Source organism: Electrophorus electricus, chromosome 18, assembly GCF_013358815.1.
Source record: "Electrophorus electricus isolate fEleEle1 chromosome 18, fEleEle1.pri, whole genome shotgun sequence".
In the NCBI taxonomy this organism is placed as follows: Eukaryota; Metazoa; Chordata; class Actinopteri; order Gymnotiformes; family Gymnotidae; genus Electrophorus; species Electrophorus electricus.
The window spans coordinates 7679116-7703127 of NC_049552.1; the positions used below are offsets into that span (position 1 = coordinate 7679116).

General features: G+C 40.2%; 2 protein-coding genes across 2 annotated transcripts; both read right to left on the reverse strand.

Annotated features, from left to right (window-relative positions):
- Nucleotides 1-13420: 13420 nt before the first annotated feature.
- selenok (selenoprotein K) lies at nucleotides 13421-15090 on the reverse strand. Its single transcript, XM_027014991.2, has 4 exons — nucleotides 14984-15090; nucleotides 14000-14090; nucleotides 13810-13887; nucleotides 13421-13517 (listed from the first exon to the last, which is right to left on the reverse strand). The coding sequence occupies exons 1-4, from the start codon at nucleotides 15000-15002 to the stop codon at nucleotides 13421-13423; spliced, it is 285 nt and encodes a 94-aa protein (XP_026870792.1). The 5' UTR covers nucleotides 15003-15090.
- Nucleotides 15091-17480: 2390 nt separating this feature from the next.
- parapinopsina (parapinopsin a) lies at nucleotides 17481-18839 on the reverse strand. Its single transcript, XM_035536465.1, is given in 6 exon segments — nucleotides 17481-17606; nucleotides 17943-18191; nucleotides 18471-18515; nucleotides 18517-18556; nucleotides 18558-18619; nucleotides 18621-18839. Coding segments are annotated over 6 exon segments (741 nt in total).
- Between the last annotated feature and the right edge of the window lie 5173 nt (nucleotides 18840-24012).

Consider the following 24012-nt stretch of genomic DNA (forward strand, 5'->3'; position numbering starts at 1 on the left):
TTCTTCTGTAGTTACAATGGCTGATTGCTGCCAATGAAGCTAGACCGCCACCTACCGTATGCTATGCAATGAAACTAAATGCCCACTGGCGACTAATTCTATACACCATTCTATATGGATACCATCAGGTTTATTGGACATTCTATTCTGAAACAATGGTGATGCCCAAAACTGTCGCTATAAAGTTAGAAGCACTAATTGTTTAAATATCTTTGTATGGTGTAGTGGGAAATTTAGAATTTTTATGTATTAATGAATTTCTAGAGAGATTAAATTTATGATTTGCTGCATAATGGGAAAGCAATAGATTTGAGTGGCTGCTGTCTGGAAAACCATACATTAGAGAGGCTGCTGAGACTAGAACATATAGGTTAGATCTCATATTCTAGAGATCGAATCAAATATTTAGCATTCGACAACTGAGTGGAAAACTATTGGCTACTAGTGTGTGATTATAAAAGGGAAGTGTGCTACATGTACTTTGGAGAAGTCTGGCAGGGACATGCTCTAGCTGCTTGGCTTCCTAGTCGTGATTGTAAAATTAAGAAACCTGTGCTCACCCAACATTGGGTTCTTTCTTGCCAACAGTCCAGCTGATCACAGTGATCTTAGGCATGTATGCAACACAATGGCCATTTAGTTTACATATAAACTCTGCCATAAAACATTTAACACACACCCCAACAACACACATACATTACACCTTTCACAGTGTGTCACACAACCAAAACTACTGTTACGACCCCGTCTAGGCTGTGAGGCTGTAACAAGGAAAAATAAATGTAAACAGACTGTAAGTTGTGAAAAGCAATTAGCAACAAAACAGAAGCACAAATGGAAGTCTTCTTTTTTGTGTATTTCACAGAGGACATTATTTACAAACAATCTTACTGGTGCAATGTCTTCAGGAGTGACGCAGGCCAAAATAATAAACAAAACCCATACTAATGAAAAAAAAGTATACACTAAATAATCCTAACAACAAAAGAAACATACAAGACTTTCTAACTTCCTGACACATAAACAGAGGCAAAACCCACAGCCAACAAAAATGGCAGTCACTCCCTACCACCAATATCCAATGCCAAAGTACCAAACAAAATGATATTTACACTCTTTATACAATATCTATATGTACACACATACACACACCAGCAACCGAAGCAGGAGGGGCGAAGCCAAAGAATGTAGGCCAAAAATTGGGAAAACAAGGTCATGCACAAAAAAGTCATACAACATGCCCACCACCAACCAAACAAACCAACAAATGCAAACCAACAAAACTGCCTCTCCATCTTCCTCTTTTTTTTTCTCTCTTGTGGGAGGGACGCCATTAAATAGCAGGAGCAGTTGGCTTGAAAAACCAGCGAGGAATGGGGTGGAGTCTCAAATGGGGGTAAAACTTGGCAGTGAACCTGGAACACATACACTCTCACACACATATCCATCTTTCCATAACACTAGAAATTTGTATTTTTAAGAAGCATATAGAAATATTAGTATGTGTGGAAGTAGAATAGAAAGCACGCGAACACCCTTTTGTATATTAAATTAAAGATTGTTAATTTAATCGCGTGCTGCTGCTCTATATAAATGTCTATAAAACATTTCAGAGTATTTATATATATATATCTCACAACTCCAACCCTTTCAGCTTGAATAAAGTGGGCATCACTTTGAAAAAGTCTAAATAAATATTTCTGACCTAAAACACAGATTTTTAACATTTACAATACATAATAAACCTACATGGGTTTAGAGGAAACTGAATGCAACCATATATACTGTGTATATATATATATATATATACACACACACACACACACACACACACACACACACACACACACACACACACACACACACACACACCGTAACTCTCACTGACTCCGATCTACACTCTTTGACCCCTATTCCTGTGGTCTTCATTTGTTCTGATTTTTAAATCTGTTCTGAAGTATTTTAACAATAATATGAAATATTTACCCAAACTGATTCTCCAGTGTAATGTCATCAGAGGTAATGGTCATGTCCGTCAGCGGCAGGCCAGCAGGCAGGCGATCCTCAAAAGACGTAGCATGCTGTGTTCCCCCAGTGGTTACAGACCAGAGGATCACATGTGAAGTGCAAAGATGGTGAAGTAGAGCAGCTGAGAAATAAGCTACAGGAACTACACGTCCACTGACCACTGGTCTGCTGGCTCCGACAAGGTTATTCGATTTTACACCAGGTAATGTGTAGTAAACACTACGATAGACGCAATGCATCGACACTTTGATAACCAATTTGCTGCTGAAAAGGATAATATAACATGTTTGACCACAGATTTCCAAGCTATGACCACTTAATGGCATTTTGGTGGCATTTTTGCGCAGCAAAGCTGCCACAAAGAAAAACAAGAGGTGACCAATTCACAGCTGCCAGGGGTAGGTCATACTTTATTCACTGTATCACAGTTCATCCATTTCAGCCTTGGCTGTCTGGAGAGTCAGTATCCAGCACAGCTACTGATTTCCTTGCTCAAACACACAATTGAGCAATCAGTAGCTGTACTGGACACTAGTCCTCCAAGACTGGAACTGATGAATGCAGCTGTACAGATTTTCATGTTTTAACAGCGTTTTAATAGTTGAATAAATGACTAGACGATATAAATGCTGTAGATGAGACAGGAATTTTTCCTTTTCCTCATCCACTTCTCTGGTTGTTTAAACGAGAGAGACTTGGGACACCGCTTTAGCATCCATCCTTTCAGATAGTCAAATTATTTTGACATAAACAAACTACCTATACACACTTTTTGGATCTGAGTATATAAGGTTGTTACCAGAGGAACGGGAGAATCAACCTCCCTAAAGAATTCCAAGACTTTCCTGACACTGACATAATCTTGGACTACACTGAGCTCTGGTGTCAGATGCCATCACCACTCCTACATTGTGAAATATACTCCATATACAAATCTCACCGCACTATAACGGTGTGGTGACATTTGTCACTTTGTCAGTGAGTGAGAGTTATTCAAACAGTCAGGGTTGGACATGTCGCTCACTGAAGAAAGGGAAGTTATGGTTAACAAGGGATTCCGCATTACTGGTTGTGTTAAGTGCGAAGTCTACTGCTCACCATTTCTGTCAAAGCAGAATCAGATGCCTGCATACTAGGTTACTGAAGCACAACTGAGAGTACATATGGAACGTGTAATTAGGAGAATAAAATTAAACAAGTTGTTTGATATTGTCATCTCCCTTTCTCACAATGGAAACATCACCCAGATGTTTAAGAGATAAGGATAGCTGTTTATCATTTTAATCAAATATTTAGTTTCCAGTGACATTTTGTATAGCTATATTATTTGATGTTGCACATATTATTTCAAGTCAATGGAAAAGTGTTTTTTGAACATTTTTAAATATCATATTCTGATTAGATTAATTTCTGAATCACACAAAGCAAATTTATTCCAGGACTTGATGTTGCGGTGGAAGGATCACAGGAGGAGACGGATGTCTTACAGGTGTGTGTCAGCTGAAATGTAGCTAGCTAAGTCAATATCCTAGCTAGCTAGTTAGCTAACCCATTAGGTAGAGCCTGTAGAAAAACGTTGTCTGTTTATGTTTACCACTGTGCTACGTCACAGTGCCAGGCTGGCCTCACTGATCCCAAGCTTGAACCATCTGTCAGAACTGAGATATTTCTGCAATTAATTCAATGGCTGTTATTTTTCCCAGTTCAGCAGGAATGGTGGGCTAAACAACGCACGGCCCAATCTTACATTTTTTTCCCCCTATCGACTCCTATGACAGCCATTTTTTTTTGCTTTTCTCAGCATGGTTGGGATGTCCAGGATTCAGCTGTCTGGTTCAACAATCCAGTTCAACCATGAACAACCATGAAAGTAGTATTTAACTTTAATATCACTTAAGAATAGAGGAGTATTAGGGTGAATATTTTTACCTGTATATTATAGGTAGGCATGTGTCTGTTGAAATGTAGCTAGCTAGGCCAACATCCTAGTTAGCTAAATTGTTGGCTACAGTTGAAATATGTTTACTGCAAGTGCTGCCCACTGAGCCCGTGTTTGAACCATCGGCCATAACTGAGGTATTCCTCCCATTCATTCAGCTGTACATCATTAAGCTCTTTGCAATTTGTCCAAAGAGTTGTTTTTCTTGGTTTTTTTTTTTGGAAACTAAAGGCACTGCCAGACTGATGGATGTAAAACAATGGCCCTAAAATGCTGTTGTGTGACCTTTCCGACCTATTTGTTATTTTCTGCCTTTTCGAGGCTACAAACCTGGATAAATTAAGTCTAACTCCTGTACAGAAATTAATTTACGGGGTTTCAGTTACAAATATGTATGTCTAAAGATCTATTCATTAGGTTATCAAAAAATACATTACTGAACTATTTTCAAGTCAAATTAGTCCAGCTTTAAGATACAAAGTCATGCTCTGAGATCCGACACAAAGTTTAATAACCAATTTTTATCATGGAAAACAAGGCTTGTGAGTGTTTTTGAGTATTAAACTTGCAGGAAGGAAAATGCTAATCATGATGAGGATGAAATAACAGCCCTCCCTCTTTCTTAAATATTCACTTTGTGACATTACTGGGTAATAACAATATATAATTACATAACAGAATGCAATCAAGTCTACACAAGACTAATGTTACAATCCTATGTAGGCTCCTGCTAACCGGCTAACAAAGTTCCTAATGGCCCTGGTATTTTTATGCAATATGCTGAGTTCTGCCTGCCTGCAGAGAGCTGCATGTCTTTTCTTGGGCCCATGAACAACATTTCAAACACACTTGTGTTTAAAACTGCTCAGGAGAGAAGGATCTGTCTGCAGAATGTTAGTCAAGAGAGGAACGTGTAGGGGCGTCTAGCCTCTTCGTCATTATTCCCCGGCACACCGCGATGTACGTATTTGCACAAAGACAGAATTTCTGGGTTTGTAGTAAGGGCAGTTGCTAAAATATTTTTTTAATCTGAAATTTATTTTTTGCTCATTCCGAGTTCTCTGCATTGAGGAAATCATAGCAAGCTAAATAAATAACTAGAGTTATTTGAAATAGCATACTGGTGTGTTGCTTCTGCTGTCCATCTGTGAAAACTTTCTGGATTCCAAAGCGAATAAAATCTCGATTAATCATTTTGCAGCGTTAAGCATATACAGTTAATGTCCTTTTCCAACAAATGATCGTTTCCGACTGTTGAATGACATCACGCCAGATCATCATCACCCGAATATTGAATTCACTTGGGTGCCATTTAGAAACATGTATATAATCTTGTGTGAAAGTTCATCACGTTGCGAAGTATTGCCTCCAGTGTTTTCTGAGCATGTCGAGCGTTAGTTCTCCGATTCTACTTCTGTGTATCGTACCTTGTTTTTATTGTTTCTCGTTTATGATTTTTGCCTGCCCCTTTTGGATTCTTCTGCCTAGATTTTGGACTGTTTTCCCACTATTCGTGCTACTCCAAACCTTGCCCATTTTGTTTCGACCTTTTTCCACTACGTGGAGCTAAAATAAAAGCCCTGTCTTTTATCCGCAAGCGTCTAATTTTTGCCTAGCCCGTTACACACGGGCGCATGTAAACAATACCTTTAAAGTAAATGTTCTAAACTAATTTGCTCATTAAATAAATGTGAAATACGTGTCATTACTCGATAATATTACATTTAATGAATGACTTTAAAATGTAAAAGGTCAGTTTGTTTCAGTGTCGTAATAAATGTATCCACGCCAGCGGGGTGTCTTGTGTTTTTGTTGTGAGCTGCCGACATGGACCCATAATAAAGGCGGGCGTGCTAGATATCACTACGAAGAGCCGCAACCTAGCGGCTAGAATGTCTGCTTAAGGTGCATTGATGATGTTTCCTTCTGAAAAGGCTTGAAAAACAAACTGACAAGCGTACAGAATCGGTGCTGGAGGCTGGAGTAGGGCCTACCCCCTCAGATGTTCTCTATGATTGAGTATTGGCTTGAACATTCTTTAAAGGTTGATACATAAAATGATGATGATGATGATGATGATGATGATGATGATTTATATAGCACCTTTCCCATACTTACATTCGTTTACAACAATATTTGGGAGAGGGGGCCTGAAATGTTTCAGCAACCGTTTACAGGATTAAAGTGACGAAAATGTTGGGTAAAAGAGGCATGTTTTAAGTTCATCTTTAAAGGAGGAAAGAGAAGAGCAGACAGACAGAACAGAGTGGACCATCTGGCCAATCAGATCAGATTTGTCTCATCGGGAGGGGACTTAAAGACACAAGCGCTCCCACACAGCATTTCAGACTTGTACCTAGAAGTGGACTAGATGACAGCAGGCGAACAGTGAAGCCACGAGTTTCTGATGCCCTCTAGGGGCTAGCTGCAGTACAACTTTTAACCCAGCCCATTCAAATGTAAGTGAATAGTTCAGACATCAAAATTGCGTTTCACATTACACATCCAATATATATCTTTTTTGGCAATTGTGTCCTGTCAATTCCATGAAGTCCACTCAGGTTAATATCTCTCCCAATACTGTTCTTTACAATGAATTGGTTTTTATATATTTGCAGATTTACAACACAGAGATTTACAATACACCGATTTAGAACACGCAAATTTAGGTTTCCTAGGAACCTAAATAAAAAGGACCTTTTTATGGACAATTTACACAACCCCTGACTGGCATAACGTAATAGTCAGAAGGAATAAGTTGTTTTATTCTTCTAGCGAGAATATGATTTGCATATGCACATTTCAATCAGTTCATCTCTCTGTTAAAGCAGCAGTCTCATAACACAATCTCTTTCCCCTAAATTCTCCTAAAATGCTGAGGCAGATCTTATTGTAATGGTGGCTACATGTTGTAGCGACATTCTTGGTACTGGCAGAATAAAAATGAACACATTTAGAACAACTGACACCATGAAAAAATCAAAATCTTTTAGGGATTTGTCAAAAAAAGCCAACTCATCTATTGGCTTTTTTCCCCAGCAGGATCAAACAAACATACCTGATTGTTTAAAATTAGAACAGTAAGATACCCTGGTTTCAATGGAATGCCATACAATTTACAGCATCTGTGAAGGATGCACAGAAAAGGACTGGTGTTCTGTCTTAAATTCCATCAACATGTGTAATTTGCAACGAGAGGAGCGAACGCGCTGGATCTCGTTTACACAAACATTTCCGGTGCGTACCGGGCGGAGCCCCGCCCCCACCTCGGATACTCTGATCACATGTCTGTAATGTTGATTCCTGCATATAGACCGATCGTCAGACGCTCGAAACCGCTTCTGAAGCAGGTGAGAACCTGGCCAGCAGGAGCCATCTCTGCTCTTCAGGACTGTTTTGAGCAGACGACTTGGATCACGTTCAAGGAGGCTGCTACTGACGGTGGCACTGTTAATCTGGAAGAGTATACAGCATCAGTGACTGGCTACATCAGCAAGTGCATTGATGATGTTACTGTCTCCAAGACCATCACCACACGCCCAAACCAGAAGCCATGGATGACTGCTGAGGTGCGCATGCTACTGAGGACCCGTGACTCAGAACAGGTGACAAAGAGGCTCTCAGGAAAACAAGAGCCAAACTGTCACGTGCGATCAGGAAAGCAAAGCGTGCACACGCACAGAGGATCCATGGACACTTCAAAGACACTGGTGACACACGGCGCATGTGGGAGGGCATTCAGGCCATTACTAACTACAGGAAAACATCACCTTCCTGTGACAGTGATGCCATCCTCCAAGATGCACTGAATGACTTCTATGCATGGTTTGAAGTGCAGAACAACGTTGCAGTAGAAAAGTCCATCCCTCCGCAAAATGACCAGGTGCTGTGCCTGACGGCGGCTGATGTGAGGCGTACTCTGCGTGGAGTTAACCCACGGAAAGCTGCTGGACCAGACAACATCCCGGGTCGTGTGCTCAGAGAATGTGCTGACCAGCTTGCAGATGTCCTGACAGACATCTTCAATATCTCTCTGAGCTGCACTGTGGTCCCAACATGCTTCAAGACCACCACCATCGTCCCTGTGCCTAAGAAGCCCACGGTGTCGTGTCTCAATGACTACCGTCCCATCGCACTCACATCCATCATCATGAAGTGCTTCGAGAGACTCGTCATGAGACACATCAAGACCCAGCTTCCCCCTTCTCTGGATGCCATCTCTACCACACTTCATCTGGCACTCACACATCTGGAAAAAAAAGGGCATCTACGTAAGAATGCTGTTCATAGACTTCAGTTCAGCATTCAACACCATTGTTCCTCAGCATCTGATTGGAAAGTTGAGCTTACTGGGCTTGAACACCTCCCTCTGCAACTGGATCCTGGATTTCTTGACTGGTAGACCTCAGTTTGTCCGGATTGGGAGCAGCACTTCCAACACCACCACACTGAGTACTGGTGCTCCCCAGGGCAGCGTACTTAGCCCTCTGCTGTTCACACTGCTGACTCATGACTGTGCAGCGATGCACAATTTGAATCACATCATCAAGTTCGCTGGTGACACGACCGTGGTGGGTCTCATCAACAAAGATAACGAGTCAGCATACAGAGAGGAGGTGCAAGAACTGGTGAGCTGGTGTAAGGTCAACAACCTGTATCTGAATGTTGACAAGACAAAAGAAATGGTTGTTGACTTCAGGAGAGCAAGGCAAGATCACTCCCCGCTTGCAATCAACGGCTCCTCAGTGGAGATTGTCAAGAACATAAAGTTCCATGGTGTTCACATAGCGGAGAACCTCACCTGGACCCTGAACACCAGTTCCATCACCAAGAGAGCCCAGCAACGTCTTTACTTCCTTCGGAAGCTGAGGGAAGCCCATCTCCCATCACCCATCCTCACTACCTTCTACAGAGGTACTGTAGAGAGCATCCTGAGCAGCTGCATCATTACCTGGTTTGGGAACTGCACCACCTTTGACCGCAAGACCCTCCAAAGAATAGTGAGAACAGCTGAGAAGATCATTGGGGTCTCTCCTCCCTCCATCACGAACATCTACATAACACGCTGCACCCGGAAAGCCACCAACATTGTGAAAGACCCCACACACCCCTTGCATGAACTGTTCACCCTTTTGCCATCTGGAAGAAGGTACCGCAGCATCCGGTCCCGCACCTCCAGACTGTGCAACAGCTTCTTCTCATAAGCCATTAGACTCCTGAACTCTGGTTAACTCCAATCCCAATTCAGATTCCAAAATGGTCACTTCTTTACATGCTTATAGACAGTCACACACACACACACACACACACACACACACACACACACACACACGTACGTACGTACGTACATACATACATACATACATATCTATACACACACTCACACATTGTTTTGCATCAGACTAGTGCTGAAGTCAAACCTCACACAAATAAACTATGCACTCCTGTTGCAGTCTTGCACATTATCCTACTTGCTGCTAGAGTACTGTACTAAACCAGCACTGTACTCTGAACTGTTCTGGTTGCTACCAGTGACTGCTATGTTCAGGGTAGCATGTCACTGATTGCTATGCACAACTCGCTTTACATATGCCCAGTACTGTGTACTGTACTAAATTGCACTGTCTACTGATTTTGTATTTGTCCTGTCCTGTATTTATTATTGTTTATTTAATGTTTATTTAATGACATTTTGCACTATATTGGACTGTTTGCACTTGTGTAGCATGTTGTCTGTTGCACTGTTATTTTTATGTTGCACCATGGTCCTGGAGGAACATTGTCTCATTTTTGTTGTGTACTTGTATATAGCTGAAATGACAATAAAACCTCTTGAACTTGAACTTGAACTTAATATTATCCATCTACATAATTAGTTTTCCTTTGAATATTTTTATTTTTAACCCGTGTCTGCATCTTCAGGTTAGACCTTTTATAAAGTGTCTGTCTACTTTATTACTAATTTTGAATGTTCTGGTTATTAGGTTGTCTGCTTTACCATGGCTTGACAAAAATAATTGTATGGTACAATCGAAATCACTGTTTATCAAGTTCAGATCAAATAGATTATGTTCCAGACGGGGACAGGTCAGGGCACGTAGAAGGGCAAGAGGAAAGAGATAACCAAGATTTGACAACTAAGGGATAAAACTATACCACATATTACATTAATCACACAACCTTTTCCAAATATAGTTATAAAGCTTTTCAGATCTTTCAAAATGTAGCACTGATCCAAGTCATATGTTAATTTTTCTAAGACAATTGTTTGAGCCATATCTTAGCTGAGGCCACTCTCAGGATTAGATCATAAGAATAATTAGAAATTTTGGTAGGTAAGAATATTTAATGCATAGGTAATATCTGCATTAGATGATGGATATTTGACAGAACTTTGTATACAGTGGATTGATAAAGTATTCAGACACATTTACTTGTTATACACATTAATGTGTTTTGGGTTTGATTTAAACACATACCCTACACTTAATTTGCCATAATGAATCTTTTGAAGTTTATTATAAATAAAAAAGCTGAAATGTCTTATTCGCAAAAGTATTTTGACCCTTTGCTCTGGTGCTCCAAGTTGTTGTCAGGTGCACACTGTTTGCTACAAGTATCCTTGGTATGTATCTAGAATTCAGAATCCACTTGTTAGAACTTTAATTGATTGGACATAGATTAGAATGGCACACATCTGGATCTATAAGGGCCCAGAAGTTACACTGCATTGTCAGGACAAAAACCAAGCCATAAAATCCAAGGAGCTGCCTGTGGATCAATGAAATCAAACTGTGACAATGCATAGATCAGGCCATTGATATAAAACAATGTCTAATTAAAGTTATTTCTAGATCACAGAGGCCTCAGTCATTTTGAAATGGAAGAATATTGACACAATCTCATGAAAACCAAACATTGAAAAGCATCTTACAACTCTAGGGACCACTGGGATGCCTTGCACAAAAACCACGTTACCCAGATCAGCCAGCATATTAGAACCCGAGGCCACACATTACATTTAAGGCATTTAGCAGATGCTCTTATCCAGAGCGAGTTACAAAAGTGCTATGTCATTTACTCATAGAATACATCCTAGTACAGTAGGTTAGAATCAAACTACTGTAGAATACAGGGATGAATGCTGATACCTAGAAGTGCAAAATACATAAGGTCTATCTTAAACAATGATGAGTGCTATAAACAATAAGTGCTAGAGTTCGTTAAACAACAAACAGTACCCTACAATAATTACTAATTTAGTCAGTCAATATGGGAGCAGTGTCAGTTGTCCTTTAAATATTCTGCAAATAGATGAGTCTTCAGTCTGTTTTTGAAGACTGCAAGGGACTCTGCTGTCCGGACAGCAAGTGGGATATGAGACTCTACTGAACAGAGTCAAAGCCAGTGGGTCTCACTGCATCCTACAGGCATGGCCAACATGGAGGCCCCAAAGGAATAGATTTTAAATACCATTAAACAGATATTATTAAAAAAAGAAAAAGAAGATATAGAAATGGTGTACTTTACGTGGGTGCTTTTGTCTACTGATGAGAAAGGAACTGTGTGGTAAAAACTGCTTTGTTTGATCTATGTAATGTAAAATCTGATGCTGATCTCATCCTGTAACGTGTACATTTTTGTCTGTGTATTTCAAAGAAATGACAAAACAAAAATCTGTTTAGTACTATTATTTTCTATATATGAAAATTATATGAGATATAAACTTGGTTATGGTTGTTCATTATCTCGCTCCTAGTTTTACCTGTCCTTCATGATGACATCCTTTGGGGGCACAAACTTTTCCACCATCATCATGCAGTGTTTATGGATGGCCAAAAACCTTATACAGTTTCTGGCATGGAAACTGAGAGGAGATTTTTTAAAATTACTCTCATGGCTGGTTGATGGATGGTGACAGATGCAGAGCTAACTCCAGGGCCATAAAGAGGAAGTGAGTTCCCCGGACAACTGAGCTTGCTTGACTTGACTGGATGAGCAGCTCTGCACCATGGCACTGAGCGCTAGGTCCACAGCCTCCTCGATGAAGAGGCTGCTCTTGCACGCTTTGTGCAACAGGTTGCGAGTGACCATCTCCACCTCGGGATCCATGGCCCTCTGCAGCTGGATGAACGTGCGCCAGTGTTGTCATGGCAGCACACCTGGGATAGTGGATACAAAGAAGGGGAAGGGACACAGGGAGAGAGAGAGCCAGAGCGAGAGAGAGGGAGGCAACAGTTGGTCATAAAATTGTATGGCCAGCTGGGACAGCAAAATGTAAAACTTTCTGGGCCCCTTGGCTTTGCGTATAGAATCTTTTGTCCCTGAGTGGGCCCCTCACCTGCTTGACCACTGCTAGGCACATGTCGTGGAGCTTGGGCAGCAGGATGTGGGCGTGATTCTGTGCCAGAGACTGCACCAGAGTCAGGCCCTCAATCTTCTTCTCCCTGTTCTAAAACACAGCATTAGAACACAGTGTACATACCTGGTGTCATGACATTAGTATTGCTGAACAGGTTTCATTAAAAAAAATTACAAATCTAAATTTAACACAGAAACGTATTCCGTCAGAGCACCCCCATTTTTTTTTTTTAACTTTATATATCCATGGCATGCAATTAATGTATTTTTAGGTATCCTCTGTAACTATAGCTCTTTGCTGAATGTTGGCCTAAAACACAATGCCTAGCTTGGTCTAATCTCTGTTCAATCTTATCATCAGTATGTCTGTAGCTCAGTAAAAGCCTACCAGTCCTTATCCTCCAGAAGTTGACACACCTGACTGAGGGCCAGCTTAGGAGTGGCCAGAGGCTGAGACCTAATCAGGTTGTCTCTGGCACATCTTCAACTTGGAGGAGTCCCTTTTCTAAGTTGGTTTATATAGTGCATTTCCTGCTTTAAAACAGCACTTTCATGTAAAAGAACAAACTCTGATGCAAATTAAAGTGAAAGACATTTACAGAAAAAGTGAACAAAAATAAAACACAAGCATCCCTCCATTCCACACTGCAAATTTATTCCTGTACTGCAACACATTATAACAGTTTAAAAAAATTGGTACATCATTCTCCACATTCTGCAGCTTTATATTTTATTTAATGAAGGATCAAAAAGATGGGAGTTTTGCTGCTGAGATCAACCACTCTGGCCCCTAAGAACAGGATTTCCCAGAGCAGCCTCACGAATCTGTCAAGCAGAAGCAGTCTGAGGGTGAAGGGTATGACAAGCTTGGCATCACTGGTCAGCCCCACTGCCTTGGAGAGCTTTAAGGGGCAGGGCAGTGTGTAGCCATAGTTCAACACCCCTCTATGCCTGCAACAAAGTGCAGGCGTTTACCTGTTGACAAAAAGACATAAAAAGGAGAGGCAAAGATTCATACAAGACATCAATTCAAGTTCAGAAAAAAGACATTACAGGTCCACACAGAGTGTGCTTTTATCTCCATACTCTTCCTCACCTTCCTCATCCTCCACCTCCCATTGGAGGAGGAGTGGGTCCTCCACCATGATTTATTCTGCCCATACGTCTCCGGCCAGGGAAACCAGGAGGGCTGGAGATGAAGATTGATCATCAAAGTAGGATAGTGTCAGGATAGCTATACAAATACTACAGCCTGCTTATCAAATCCAGTCTCTTGCCTTTCTGAATGACTGCAATTATATAAGCAATTCAGCACACTTTTCTAGAGAAATCTAAAATAAATTTTGTATATTACTTATCACGTGTGACGTTCCTGCTGTAGGTTCCAAGCATAATTGAAACCAAAAGAGTTGGACGAAACTTGAAAGCAGAATTATTTTTGGTGTTTCTTTGACAGTTTGTTTTGCCCTCCTGGGACTTACCCTCTGCCATCACTGAAGCGTGATGATGCACCAGAGTTCCCATCTTTGGACAGATCTGGCTGGACAAGAGTCTGGAAGCTGGTAGAAATCCAATTGTAAAAGTATTGAAATGTGATCTGTTAAATAAAATTTCTCAATAGCAATATTTATTAGTGATAGAGACATTATTAAGTGTCAACCGTATACTCACAACAGTCCAATAAACTCCACTACACCCCAGAAGAGGTCGCTAAGGAAAGACAATCTCCATGGTGACTGTGTCCTGCTGTCCAGGACTTGACCTGAAATAAAAGAAGTGAAAATTCATATTCTTTTTCAGCTCTAGTAGCGTATTGTCACACTACTTTCATTAATAACACACAGTAACATGAAGTACCGGAACACGTCTAATATAACATAGCTAACTAGCTAGCTAGCTACCTCAGGGTCATAAGTAACATACAGAAACTACAGCGATATTTGACTAGTTAGCGACCAGATTGATAAATCGTCACGCATGTTTGATAATGTGCTGTCAACCTATTTTGAAGCTGCCTAGCGTAACTAATCTTCACATTACGTAGTAGCCTATGTAGTTAGCAAAAGATGCATCAATGTAATGCAAACTTTCCCCAGATCCACTGATAACGTCAAGATTAGCTAACCTATGTGTGCCATGTACCTTATATGAAATAATGATTTGAAGATTAATTAGTCAGGGCAGACCTGGGAGAAAAATGCTTATTTTAAGACACTCTAGCTATCTCTTAAGCGAACCAGCTAAGGATAGTTAGCTAGCCTCGACTCCAGCCAGAACAGCCAGCAAGGGAACGTGCTTTCATGACATGGTAGTATTGAAATCACATTTAGCTAGCCAGCTAGCTAGCCAGTTAGCTAACGTTAGATCCTCGTCAGATAACCAATTAAAAACATAGCATCTAACATATAGATGACCCAAATGGACATGGTGACAATTGGTATTTACATCACCGCTAACCTAGCTAGCAATTTGTGTCACTAAGTTAGCTAGCTTAGCTATCTAGACTAGCTAACGCCAAGTTAACTTTGCCAGTTCCCGTTCAGTGACAGAAAGATTAAGCTAGCTCTAAAGCTAGTGTTCAGTATTATAATATAACTGAAGAACTGTCTAACTAGTTGGCTAAATAACGACTCTATTGTGGCGTTTACCACTCACCGTTAGACACGTACACCATCTTGACACCTCTATATTGTTTACGGTGTGATGCACGTAACCTATTCCGGTTTTGAAACCTCCCCTCGTGTTCGTTTTAGCAGCTCCCTGGTTGGATGCTCGAGGAGGCGCTCGCGGCTGTCATTAGCGCTAGAGATTCTGTGACGTAAGTGGTCATTCAGGCATTTCCTAATTTTACTTCCATTCAGTGACCAGGCTTCCGTGCTTACACCGTTTATTATCCCAAGGATTGCTGTCTTCCCCTGGAGCAGGGTCTCTGTCAACGCTCTCGTGGTAGGAAGGGAGTCATTTGAAGGATGGGAATGTTCATATTTAGGTGGCTGCATGCCCCGCTTGCTGTCATAGATGGAAAAAATAGTTACATTATTAAATTATAAAATTATACAATTATTAATTCCTGAATTAATTATAATTTAGGGTAATGTAGAATAGTTTTAATATTAGTATTTTATCATAGTAATAATAATTATAATATTCAAATGGGAAAAGTACTGTTTTATTTGGTAATTCTTACCTTGCTGTAATGGCTTTTTTTTTTTTTTTTTTTTTTTTTTTACAGAAATAATGTTTGACTAGATAATTTTATAATGTAATTCTAAATATGACTAAGAACTGTTACATTTCATATATTATTATTATTATTATTATTATTATTATTATTATTATTATTAGTAGTAGTAGTAGTTGTTGTTCTTGTTGTCATATCAATCTGTCAGCTGAACATGTAGAATGTATGAAAATGAGTGCTAGCAGAAAAAAAAAACAAGTTAGTAAAGGTGAGAAACCCTGCAATTGTCTGCGTCTCTTATATAGACTATAAAATATGCCCTGTTTCAGTAGGCTTTATTACCATGCCCTCACACACTTCTCCTCAGTATTTCCCCTTGAGGGAATCCCTGACGCCATCTTAAGGATCTTTCTAATACTGTTTTAACTGAAGTGTGGAGCCTCTGGAGGCGAGAGCATAAGTGGTCACAAACATCTGCTTTAGCATCACAACTTGCCCAGAAAGCATTTCGACCTTATGCAGGTTCCTTTTCGACAGCGACAGCAACAGTGGCAGGCAAAGTGTTGTAAGTGTTCACAACAAAAATCTTCACTTTTACTTCAGTCAAAGTGAATAAAAGTTTTAATTACTTAGCTGTAGCTACATAATTAGCTCAATGTGGCTAACCTAGAGCTAGTTAGCTTATAAACAATGGAAATTTAGTAAAATAAACTCACCTGATGTGCAGCTATTGCAATCATTGAACTCATTGGCTTCTCATCAGTATGACTCTTTAGACATCCATAGCAAATGTTGAAATTGCCAAAGAAATCCACTCAGTGGAATGCGTGTTGGTGTATATTGCCAAGGGCTGGTGATTTCAGATTGAAAAACACACTCCTTGTTCTACCCTCCTCTCCTTGTTCTTTAAGTGACGCAGGTGCTGTGTGCTTCCAAGTTGTCAATGGAAGAGGGCAAGGGCATATTAAACATGTTATTTATATGGGGCTGTGGTGGCAGAAGTGTAGAATTTTCACTACATAGTGAATCTCTTCAGAACAGAAGGATTGAAGCCTCCATCTAGACTTGGGCCCAATTCCATTTCCAAAACTCTGGGTTATCTCTCTTCAGCATCATTACTTTAACCTTAACCTACAATCTGCATCCAACAACCTATCTTCTGCAATCAAATCATCTACAGGAAAAGCACTAGTACTACTTTGTGTTAAACTAAAAAAGTTTTTTTTGGAAATTTCCACTTTCTGGAGAGAGAGAGAGAGAAACAGATAGAAAGTGAGAGAGGAGAAATCTGACTCCCACACCTCAACCCCCCCCCAACACACACACACAGACACACACACACACACACACACACACACACACACACACACACACACACACACAAAACTGTACAGTGCTCCTCACAGGAACTATGAAACTCTTTGAAAATATATATATGCTTTTCTCTTTCTGAGAAAGAACTCTTTCTGAAAACCTCCCTCAAAACAAAGCCTTCATTTAATCATTCTAATGTGACAACCAATGTGTACAACACAACTGAAACCAATAAAAAGCTTACTGGGAGTTGAATCTTGGATTTGCAATATTCTCTTGACTATTCAAAGACAACAGAGACCAATTAAAGCAATTGCTTTGTTTAAAAAAAATCAAAACCCTATTTTATTTAATTTTAATTTTATTTAAAACAAAGAGACAACAGAGGAAGACACATATCTGCTATATGCCTAAGAAGATTGAGCAAAGAGTACAAAATTAGCTTCTCTTTTAGGGATTTAGATATATCAATTTCCAGCAAAGCAAAGTTTATTAAGAGAGAAAATAAACAATCCTGAAATTTTGATTTTTATAGCAGAGGCAAATCATCTTCTAAGTGGATTCTCTTCCAGTGTTGCAGGATGTACCTGATAACCTACACAGTGAAATAATGACTGCATGGAAGCATGTGGCAGTGGTGGATGTGGTCATAGCAGGTTAGATCGGTGACACCTTGCTACTCTTGCTGATCGTAGTTAGTGTAGTTTTGACCTCTGAGCTTCCTGTCTTAGTGGCCCATGGGTTTTTTCCACAGAAAAGATATGGCAAAGCAAAGTTCCGGAACTGAGAGTGAGGGACAAAGATAGAGGTAATAAGAAAAAAAGGTGGGGAGGATTCAGTAAAACAAATTTTTTCCCCTAGATTCTGAATTTCTATGTGTTTTAACATGGCATAACTATAAATATTAGATTAAATGTGTGTTAAACATAACACTTTGTGTAAACATAATTTGTGAACGTTTAACACATTTATAATAACACCATAATAGCTCTGGCAGAAGTGAAAAATCTTGCAGATTTTTGTTTGAGACTGCTGAGTAACATAAGTGATAACAATTACAAAAAGATAAACAAATCTAGGACTGTGAAATTGCTGCTTGTCAGGCTGCTTCTCTTTCGCCCTCAGCTGTTTGTTCATGGAGATGTAAATGAAGGGGTTGAAGCTGGTGCTGCTCTTTGCCAGGTCCATGGGGACGGAGGCCATCACTGGGTCAATGTGGAGTCCGGGAATGAAGATCATGGAGAGGGTAAAGCTGGCGTAGGGGATCCAGGTGAGCAAGATGGCCAGGACTATCATGACCACCATCCATACCACCTTCATCTCTGCCTTGGCTGTGCCTCCGCTTCCTGCCATTTGTAGTTTGGCTATCTGGTTTGGAAGAGGATCTAGTAATTTGATTTAACCCAAGAAAACATGGCGTTTCTCGCCTGTACCACCGTTTGCTCAAAAAGGCCATGACAAAGCAGCAAATTAACTTCTTTATGTTTTGAATTATCCAAAGTGTTTAGGGAAAACTGAGGTTTCTTCTCAAATGGAATAAAATGGTTTAAGTGCTCCATCATAAACTATTCATTAGTGTAAGCAACATGTACTGTCAGGCTCCATTATAAATGGTGCTTGTAAAGACTCCATGACTTTCGGGCCTACCGGCTGTAGGGTGCACAGAAGGCGTATGTATGAGAAGATGAGGGTAATGGGGGGTGGGGGGGGGGGTGAAGCAGAGCAGGAAGTAACACAATGTAGGAGACATTGGCTGTGTCTCGACTGTACCAGTTAGGGGCACAGGTAGTCATCTTCACCCTCCAGCTGGTAGCTGCCCCATCCAAGCAGCAGTGGTGTGTTCCACACAAAGGACCACACCCAGGAGAACACTACACCCCTTACAGCATGCCGGGTCTGAAACAACACTGCACCTGGTGGCTTGCAGACCACCACGTAGTGGTGCAGCAATACCTGGTGGAGGTAGAAAGAGTGAGTCTTATCATTTTTAGTAGAGCAAAACCCAAGCAACACCATTTCAGCCAATGCTATTATAGAACGTTTAACTACAAAAGAAGTCTATAATTAGTATGCCTTTGATTTCAATGTGCTTTATCATTGGTATTGGCCATAAAGGGTCTCAGCTATTACTGTTAATAATCAATGTGTTTAAGTTGGCATTTTAGCTCCTAAGTTGTATTTTGGCCACTGTACACCATACAATTGGCCGCACATGCTCCATTCTTCTTGCCTTTTCGATTCACAAAAGAAGATGCCCCTTGACGAAAGAGCTGATAAAACATACTGACAAAGACAAGGTACTGCACATATAACATTAGTCTTCTTCATTCACTGGTGTTAATAACTAAGTGAATGAAGGTGGAGGGTTATATGTGATCTGTCGTGGCTTTTTATGGAGGCTTATTGCACCAAACGTGACTTCTTAGCATGTGACATGTGTTTCTGAAGAAAATCCTTATATCTGGATTGGTCATGGAATTATTCTGCCATTTTATGCTTTAAGGGAGTGATGATGGCAATTTTCTTGATTACTCCATCAGCCTACCATCTGAGAAAAGGTATAAAAGTCTGTCTCACAGACAATTCAACATGGCAGTACAAGCAGGCCTTTCAAACTGCTCTCCTGGATGTGGTCTGACTTGTAATCAGAAGGTTTCTGGTTCAAGCCCCATCACTGCCAAGTTGCCATTGTTGGGCTCCTGAGCAAGGCCCTTAACCCTCAACTGCTCAAGTTGTACTCAGTCATAATTGTAAGTTGCTTTGGATAAAAGCATCAGCTAAATGTAAATGGTGTAACTTACAGACAAAAGCAGGCTGTAAAATGCATTGTAACACACAAGAAATGGAATATTCTTTGGCTCTGCATCTATATGACTGGGACCACTCCAGTGTTATCAGAATGACTTTGATAGTAATTGTCTTTAATCATTCATTAGTAAACAAGTCAAATGATGTGATTTAGTTAAAATAAGATAAAGCCGTGTTTGGGGTATCAATACAAGTCGGCATTGTTTATATTGTAAATTTTGTTCTTTTGCTTTGCATGTGTTTTGAAGAGGTTAAAAGGTACTGCCAGTGCATCATATGTTTTCTATAAGATATATCCTTGTTTTTAGATTACATAACCATCTGACTCCTTTTCAGTAAATAAGATCAGAGGTCTTTAGATTTTTCCTGGTACAGTGTGTATCTGAGAGAAAGAGGTGGGTGATGAGTGGAGCTGTTCTGTGAGCATTAAGGTCACCATGCACCAACAGTGATGTAAGAAAAAAATATGTATTTTTATTATGTAATGGACAATGATCAGAGAAAAAAAGGTTCTATTCTTAATGCCAGTATGCTTACCCTGTTTAATATAGACTAAATCATGTCCTTATTTACATCCACTGTATTTACATCCACTCCATGGAATGGTGTTTGTTTAGAGATGCCTCTGTGTCTGTAGTTAGTTTGGTACAGTACATCGGCAAACAGAGATGTGTATTGGTTCTCACACGCAATCATATTAGTTCTGCATAAATTATTCACACATGGATGCCTTTGCCATGTTTGGCTGTTGTTTCCATGACACCGCGGATAACTGGTAAAAGCTGTTTATGATGCATGAATAAACAGGCACATATGTCATATGCTCGCACTTGCATTAATTTCCATACATGGCTTTTGGCAGATGAGAAAATGTGCTCCAGGAATATAGTGAACATGTCGGTTGGTGAAGTGTGAACAAGCCCTCAGCACCGTGGCGTAATGAACCGAATTAACTCAAACTTTGAATCTTAATTGCCTCTGTTGTATCCTAAGAGGCTCATTGTAACCAGGTCAACCTTCACATAATTCCACTTTTGCAAGTCACAGAAAACCTGATCTCCATTCCACTGTGTGGAGCAGTAAATCTTGAAGTCTGAGAGGTATGTCAGTTCACCAGTCCCAAATGACACTGCAGAAGCTCCATTGTGTAGCATGCTTGAAATTGATTTTTAGCAACATTTAATCTAAATAAAAATGCAAGTATACAACATATCTGTGGTTTCACATGCTGAATGTGATACAGAAGTATTTGGCACCAATCTCAGTGAAGGAAATTAATTCAGCTGTTTTTTTTAATGTATGTTACGTTTTTGTGTGGTATTTTGAAGTATTTGTGTCCTGGAAAATGTTATTGAATTTCCTCATCTAAAGTACCCTCTAGAATAATAATGAATTAGTTAGTTCGTTAATTAATTATTGATTAGTGTAACGTGGCGGCCCGAGTGCCGAAGGTCGTGGAGCAGGACGCACAGACTCTCTTGACACGGACAAACATTTATTTACGTAAATCACAAAGGACGAAAGTGGCACTCACGTGTAAACACAAACAATGAACATAAGCACAAGCACAATAAACACTAACAACCTCTAACATTTAACACGATCTGAAACAAACATAGTCACGACTGATACATATAGTTACAAACAACACGCTACATCAACAATGACCAACATACTGCACACAATAACAAGGATTTATATACACAAAGACGAACGAGGTGCAGGTATGTGCAGGTGTGGTTACAAACAAAACAACCTGCACGTGGCGGGCCAAACCACGTGAGGCGAGCGTTCCGTGACGATTAGAATAAACGTTGATGAGTAAATAACATTTTTTAAATGACTTTTTACCTCACTGAAAGCATATAATTATCTCGTATTTTCCCTGTAAAACAACAAAGGCCTTTTTATCATAGAATTTTGTATTGCTTATCTTTATCAAAGATGTTGGAATAGCACTAAACGCAACATTTTGCCCTACTAGTAAACGTTTTAATATTAACTGATTACCGACTTGCTCGGCAGCTAGTTCACAGCTTAGTTTTGTTTACGGGCCCTGCAATGACGGGCCGTTTACGAAGTTTCTTTTTGAACAGCTCTTTGAACTAACAGAGAGGGGAAAAACACGTGTACTATCCACATTTGAAAGACGTTGCACTGCGCATCACGAAACACAAAACAGAAACTAATAAAACGACCAATGAAAATTTGTGTCATCCTTAAAGGACCGCGATTAGAAAATAATACACAAAGAATACAGTACTTTATTCAACATCACCGAAAATTTTCTTTCTAGTAAGTAGGTAAACCTAATTAATGTAATCTTGCTTAACAAAGTGATGCCTCAATAAAGAGTACGTTAGACAAACCAAGGGAGAGTAATGTACGAAAACATGCACGGAAACCGATAGGCCATGTACTGACGGAAAGTCATGACATCAACAACGGATATGTTTATTAAACGGATCCAAGCAAATTTCACAAGGGCGGAAACTCACACAGCAAGCTTAGCTGGTGGTGACCACTAGGTGGTAGTAGTTTATAATTCCTAAATATGCGAATGTTTGTTACCCAGTGATAGCACAAATGCACGCATCGAAACACCGCGTTCATGTAGACACATGTGAATTGACCACATGACTTTTTAAATGGCACTCTGCATTAAATGAGGTTTCAGTGTTGAATCTGCTTTCCGTTACAAAAAACAATAAACTATAATTTGAAGCGGGACTCTGATGGACTGGTAACACACAAAAATGATGCGCTATGTGGCATAAACTGCCACCAGCTCCGCCACTGTGACTCCTGACATAATGAGGTGGCAATTAGCTGTTCCTTCAAACTCATAAGTTCTAGACTATTTAAAGATGTTCTTACTGAAGAATCAGTTAAATGAGTTTACTATTTCAGTTAGTCACATTCAACATATACAAAATAGACGCCTTCAATTTCAGTACCAAGGACAAGACCCCGCTATCCTTCGCATGCGTGTGTGCGTTTGTTTGTGTGCGTTAGTATTTGTGAATCCTAAGAGTGGAAGAAGCAGCACTGTGGATTTGCTGATGGGCATGTGTTTTGGACTGATAGCAGAAGTGGTTTGATATGTCTCTCACTGCCAGGGAGCAGCCTGTAGCCTCAGGCTGTTGCTCTGTATTCCTTTTGTCTTGCCAGACTGGGATGGAGTCCTTCTGTTTTTGTTTGGGGATGGACTGTGTATCTTTGTGTGTGTAAGTGTGAGTGTGTTTTAACCTACTTTCTAGTCTCCACAGCTCAGCATTGGAGATTAACATACACACACACACATGCACACACGCGCGCACGCACACGCACACACACACACACACACACACACACACACACACACACACACACACACACACACACACACACACACACATGCGCACGCACACGTATGCATGCAAATTCCATTGCCAGTGCCTGTCTGAATGTAGAGGCAGGAGTACAAAAGCTGACATGCTCTGGCCATATTCCCTGACTGAATTCTGGACCCTAATGATAGGGGAACTTGGCAGAAGTGGGATTCACACTTGCTCACTTGCTAAGTCCGTTTTTCTCACTCTCCCCCTTTCTCTCTCTAAAAACAAACTTCTTATACATAACTATTGTAACCCCTTCTGCCAGATATTTATTTGTGTGCTCATAGTGGCTAATTTACTTATTTAAATCTTCTTGGCTGTTGAATTAAATCTCCTTTGCTCCTTTGCTGTTGGTTTAAGCATGTCAGCCACAAGATTGTTGTTAGGAAGTTCATAAACGCCTTTATTAGTTTCTCACAAGCCTTGACACCTTGTATCTCAGAGGTCAGATATCAGGGGAATTTTTCTGGCACAGTGCAACACATCCCAATTCCAAATGGAGGCGATGTAATACATTTTTCTCTAGGAGCGCCCACTTTAATTTCCTGCTACAGGGAGCCATGCTTGGACTCTGCAGGCTAAAAGCTCACTTTTGAAGGATGATCTCAGAAAGTGTATTTTAATGAAGTGTGCCAGACCACATCAAATAAAAGGAAACAAACGCTGATTGGAATGAATTCATCTTTAGGGGTGAAACTGATCGTGAAACCAACATAAAAGAAATGGGGATGAGGGGGATGAGGGAGACAAACGCTTGTTAGAAGACTGGGAAAGTCTCCGAACTTGGTACAATCAGATGCTCTGGGCATTGCCAGTCAACATCAAGCAGTAGATTTAATTCCAGCATGCTCATAATGTGACCACCAGAAGCTTTTAATAATGTTCTTTGGGATTATTATTGTATTATTAGTTATGCCTTTCTTACATATGTTCTACCCATAGGATATCCTGTTGCAGAAACCTTTCAGGGCATCTTAAAGAATTGTGGCCTTAATTGAAACAGT